At 30.8% G+C, this 5627-nt stretch overlaps 1 protein-coding gene across 1 annotated transcript; it reads left to right on the forward strand.

Moving 5' to 3' along the window:
* The first annotated feature begins 1913 nt into the window (after positions 1-1913).
* LOC115715294 (heavy metal-associated isoprenylated plant protein 22) lies at positions 1914-3524 on the forward strand. The gene is made up of 3 exons (XM_030644145.2): positions 1914-2164; positions 2296-2371; positions 3015-3524. Exons 1-3 carry the CDS (start codon positions 2093-2095, stop codon positions 3305-3307), a joined length of 441 nt encoding a protein of 146 aa, XP_030500005.1. The 5' UTR covers positions 1914-2092; the 3' UTR covers positions 3308-3524.
* Positions 3525-5627: the final 2103 nt, after the last annotated feature.

Below are 5627 nucleotides of genomic sequence, written 5' to 3' on the forward strand. Positions count from 1 at the left end.
CTTAAAGGAGGGTACATTAAAGAAGATAGAGCTAAAGATATTTTAACCAAATTCTTCTTAACTCGTGATCTTAAGGAGAATGACTATATTGGTGTCCAACATATTCAATCAAGTGTCAATCATGCATACTTATTCACAAAATTATTACTAGTATCAACATTAGAGAACATGACATATAAGATCGAAATTTTTCGATTAGAAGATCTCCATGAATGCCTAAATGAGGGGGGTTGGTTTACACTACACTGTTTTTCCTTGACCAAATTTTTTCAACAAGGTTTATAACGAAGCATTTCTTATAAACATCTAAGGAGAAGTATTATGAAATATTATATATGAATGTCTAAATTACCAAATTAATTATTATTAGTAATGCTCGATCGTATTTTCTTTTATTACATTGATTTAGTTTTCCATTCTTTTAGTTATATTTTTGTATAAATAAAGACTCACCCCATTAGAATAAACAATCGAAAAAAAAATCTCATTCACTCTCTCATTATGTTTTTCTCTTTGCCTTCTCTCTTCTCCTATTTTTTTTATTTATTCTATATTATTTTATAATAAATACTAAATCATAGCTCAAAATAGTTTTCACACAAACCTGGAAAGAAAAAACACATTTAATAAGCAATTTAAACTTTGATTTCAAAATTATAAATTATTCAAAATTCTTACTTTAAGAAACACCATCATTACTCTTACAAAAAAAAAAAAAAAAACTACCATTTAAAAAGGGGGTAAAAAAAATCTTGACTTGTCCATAAAAAAAGTGTTTTGCCCACATAATCTCCTTAAAATAAATTGTACTCTCTTTATTTCTACCTAATTACTTGTACTAGTTAGTATATGGCCACTCATATTACTACTACCTCAACAAGACCGGCACCTATAATTAAGAAGAAAACAAAAATTATAGTTCGATCGTTATTGGGTATTATTTGTGACCATTGGATTCAGTATCCATCCCTTATGATTGCTTATTCTTTTGATCAATAATAGAGTTCCATAATTAATATACGTATATATATTTTTGTGTATATTTAATTAATAATACATAAAAATGATAAACATTAATTCCAGTGGCTTTCGTTTCATTGATGAAATGCATGGAAGAAAATAGTTGGCCGATGGCCGTAGACTTATTAATTCTGATGGCTACTATTAAATAAGTCTTCACCACATGATTACTCTTCCAAACCCAAACAAGCCCTTTTGATTAAATGTCACTCTTCCATTCACAAGAAGAAAACTAATTTAAATTAAATTTTATTGTCTAACCCCAAACTTTCAAACTCTTTTTTTTTTTAAAAAAAGAAACTCTTTGATTGTCAATTTCACTTTACACCAACTCAAATAATTGAATGTATGTAGTAGTAGTATGAAAATGTGATGAACAATTCAAAGCTGCTAGATATATGTACTGACTAGTGAGTGTGTGGTCGTTTGAATTATTTTACAAATGTTATTTCAACAAAAGCTTTTCTCATCATGATTTAGTTTTGCTAATTATTATTTGGTTGTAGATGGACAATCAAAGGGGGCCAGAAGAGCACTTTACAACAGTGTTTCTGCGTTTTCCTTTTTGAAAAAAAAAAAGAAAGGGAACCAGCAAGACCACAGCTTCTTTTTTGAAGCTGTCAAACTAGCTTATAGCCTGGCCATACAAACTAATTAACAAAAACCACACGGCTTAGCACTGACTTAACAGTTAATAAATACATTTTAAATAAATTAGTTTTGCTTAAATTATATATGTTATTGTGGTATGATTGGTCCAACTGTCCAGCTTGATATTTTGGAGAATAGCATGATTTGGGGACACAAGTCATTTTCTAAGCTATATAATTTAATATAACCACAACTTGTACCCTAAGTAATTTTTACTAAACAATCATCTCATTATACAAACTTTTAATGTGTGTGTATAAATAGGACCAATCCACATTGCATAACATTAACTTTCTTTGCCCAAAAAACCACTTTCTCTCACACTCTCTCTCCTTCTCCCTGTTTCAAAGGAGCTCTGTTTATTAAAGTTGAACTTGATTTTTAATTTTAGATCATAAGATCACGTTATAGGAAAAAAAAAATGGGAGTCCTTGACCATCTGTCGGATTATTTCACAATAGACAGACCAAGGAAGAAGCGAAAAGCAATGCAGGTATTAAAGCTCAACAACCATTTTCTTTTATATGTGTGTATATTTATATAATCTATTTAAATTAACAAGATTCACTCAATAGTAGTATATAAAAACGCTTATTTCTTTGGTAAAATTGTTTATGAATACAGACAGTTGAAATCAAGGTGAAAATGGACTGTGATGGCTGTGAAAGGAGAGTTAAAAATGCTGTCACCTCCATGAAAGGTATTCCAACCTTGTACTTCCTCTATCCCTTAACACCATATACGTCTTTATATGTACATATACGTTTATACATAACATAGTAATACATCCATATATGTTCATGGACTTCTCTCAAAGTGAAAGGTTTTTAATAAATTAAAACCTTAAAATGAAATACTGTTAACAGACCTTGACTGGTTTTTCCTTCACTTGGACTTTAACCATTTATTACATACAGGAAAAGGTTGTTGGGCACAGGCCAATGATAATAATTAAAATATAAAAGCGTGGAAATAATTTTCAAAACTTATTCTCAATATCTGAGGAAATACTCTGCAATAGCCCGAAGACAATTTCGTGTTAGCATACTTTTGGAAAGATCAATAAATAAAACTTTTCTTCTGAAACTACTAGGTCAACCACTACACACGTACCTTAATTGCAGCTACTCTTTCACGTTTACCCTTTGAATTTTGCAGTTTTCTCACTTATTTGATCCTTTAATAAAATTTATAAATATTAATGTTGCAGCACTTATTGATTGGTGGCAGCAGCAAAAGATATCCCAATTAATCTTTTAGCCTGTCACATAAAATAAAAATGAATATATAATATATGTTAACTGATAGAGAGGTTTTTAATTAAAAAAATAATAATAATACAGGAGCTAAACAAGTGGAAGTGAACAGAAAACAGAGCAAAGTAACGGTGACGGGTTATGTGGAGGCAAACAAGGTGTTGAAGAAAGTGAAGAGCACAGGGAAGAAAGCAGAGTTGTGGCCTTATGTTCCGTACAACTTGGTGGCTTATCCTTACGTGGCACAGGCATACGACAAGAAAGCACCGTCAGGTTACGTTAAGAATGTCGTTCAAGCCCTTCCCAGTCCAAACGCATCTGATGAAAAGTTAGTCACCATGTTTAGCGATGAAAATCCTAATGCATGTTCCATCATGTAAATGTAAATGTAAATGTTTTTAATTATTAAATAAATCCAATATAAAATAGTAATTAGTTAAGAATAGGATTATATGTTTTATGTCTTTTTACTAGCTCCAACCTTGTACGTTCTCTGAGTTTGTTTTTAGTTAACTGGGCGAAAGAACTTTTTCTTTTTAATCTTTTTGGTTAAACTTTGTATGCTCTGCATTAATATTAGTTAGCTTTTTTTAATCATGTTCTAATTTTTATACACTTTACTCTAATTTTTTATTTGATTATTGCTAATTACAACATCTTATTAACCTTCACACTCAAAATCACATGCCTACTTATTATAGTTACAATATAATTTATGTAAATTTTTGAAAAATTCTGAATAGTTTACACGGTAAACAAAATTTTTGATATTCCAATCTACTACATGTGTTCACAAAACATCAAATTTATTTTTGACACTCGTACACGATATAATTACAATATAATCTCTGTAAATTTTTAAAAAATTCTGAATAGCTTATAGTACCAAAAACTGAATTTCTGATATATTTCAGTTTACTATATGTGTTCAAAAAATATCAAACTTATTTTCGAGACTGTAAATTATTCAGAATTTTTTTAAAATTTAGAGGGATGATGGTTAACTATAACAAACACCAACATGAAAAAAAAAAAAATTGAAAATAAAGTATTTTGACATGTGTTTTCAAGCACGAAGATTAACTTCAGGTTTTTTTGTGTGTGTGTGTGGCAATACCCTCGTAACTTCAGTTTTCTTTGTAAATTTAAAGCGCTTGTTAAATAAGATTGCCACTGTGTACACCTGTATACATGTGACAATAAAATCTCGAACACAATGAAAACATGATGTATACATACGTGCACACAAAGACAATCTAGTTGGTATTTAACAGTGAAATTTAAATCTTTACAAATTAGCAAAGAAAAGTGAAGTGAAGGGAGTTTAGCCACAAAAAATTAAAAACAAGGAGTTAAATGTATACAATTAAAACATAAAAGAGTTTTACCACCAATTATCCATTTATAATGGTGAATTTTGCCAAATTAAAAATACATGTGAAATACTAAAATTTACAAAATAACCTCATTTAATTTACTCTATACAACCATGATGGTCGTACAATATACATCTATGGTCATTTTGTGACCATAATAGTTTTTTACAGTCGCACAATGTAATTCATGATCGTTTTTGTGACCATACAATGTGCTAACCTCACTTTTAGCTAATGACAAAGAGTCAAATTAAAGCAAATTAAGAATAATTTAAATAGTAAATATGAATAATATAAAATAAAATAAAGTAAACACCAGAATTATAGAGGTTCAACCCTTTGATGATGGTAATAGCATACTCCCCTTTTGTTGTATTGACTTGTGAGTAGATGAAAAAGAAAGCCGAGAAAGTCTTGATCTCTCTCGAAAGCTCTTACAATGATCTTTGAGCATTTCACTCTTAAATCTAGATTTCTCTCTTGTATTTTCTCTGAATGAATTTTGTGTCCCTGAATAGTGAGATGATTCCACTATTTATAGGGATTAATTACATCAAATAGGTTTCCCAAAATCAATAAGGAATAAAATAGGAAATATGTTTACTCTCTATAATTACGATAATCAAAATAAGAAACTAGGTAGGTTTCCTTTCTTCTTCATTACTACGAGTTTATCCCATGAATTTATGGATAGTGTCGTGTCTTGCAAGCATGAGGATATATAGGTTATACCTCTGAAGATATCCAACTCGTGACCTCTGGTCGGTACATGCAAATCGCTCACATGTTGGAGGTTGGTCGGGTGTCCTCGCACGTCTTGCTTGGATGTTCCAACCGCTGCTGACTTTTAGTATCTAATCTCACTGCACAGTTCATCAAAGGTAGAATGTTCTGTTCAGTTGATGAAGCCTACCACGTGTCACCCAAGTGGATGCCACATCACCTTGTATATAAATTTGGATAACATTTTTTCCCAAAGTTCGTGTGGGATCTTCTTGGTCGTACATGGACTTATTCGGCTATGAAGCTAATCGGATGGGTGACGTGTGTACAATTTTTACCTTTGATATGACGTGATTGATGGAGTGACTCTTTGCTATTTGGAGCATTGAATGCCTTATATTGAAAGTTGTGCCTTGAGTCACACAATTGCATTTATGTGACACCGTATGCATGACGTTTGTAGTGTTCTAATGAGTACTAACGTTCCTTTTTTGAGGGGAAAACCCAAAAGTTCGAATTTCAAATTACCTAATTATCTCTCTAAATGCTTATAAAAAGGGATTTAAGCTTTCTTGACACTGTTTTAGCAATTTTAATCTTC

Source organism: Cannabis sativa, chromosome 4 (assembly GCF_029168945.1).
Source record: "Cannabis sativa cultivar Pink pepper isolate KNU-18-1 chromosome 4, ASM2916894v1, whole genome shotgun sequence".
In the NCBI taxonomy this organism is placed as follows: Eukaryota; Viridiplantae; Streptophyta; class Magnoliopsida; order Rosales; family Cannabaceae; genus Cannabis; species Cannabis sativa.

Bases quoted from the DNA above. Each gene is read 5' to 3' on its own strand.
- LOC115715294 (XM_030644145.2), top strand. From the start codon at position 2,093: ATGGGAGTCCTTGACCATCTGTCGGATTATTTCACAATAGACAGACCA. The intron at 2,165-2,295 runs GTATTAAAGCTC...TTATGAATACAG, and splicing joins AGAAGCGAAAAGCAATGCAG to ACAGTTGAAATCAAGGTGAA. The intron at 2,372-3,014 runs GTATTCCAACCT...ATAATAATACAG, and splicing joins TGCTGTCACCTCCATGAAAG to GAGCTAAACAAGTGGAAGTG.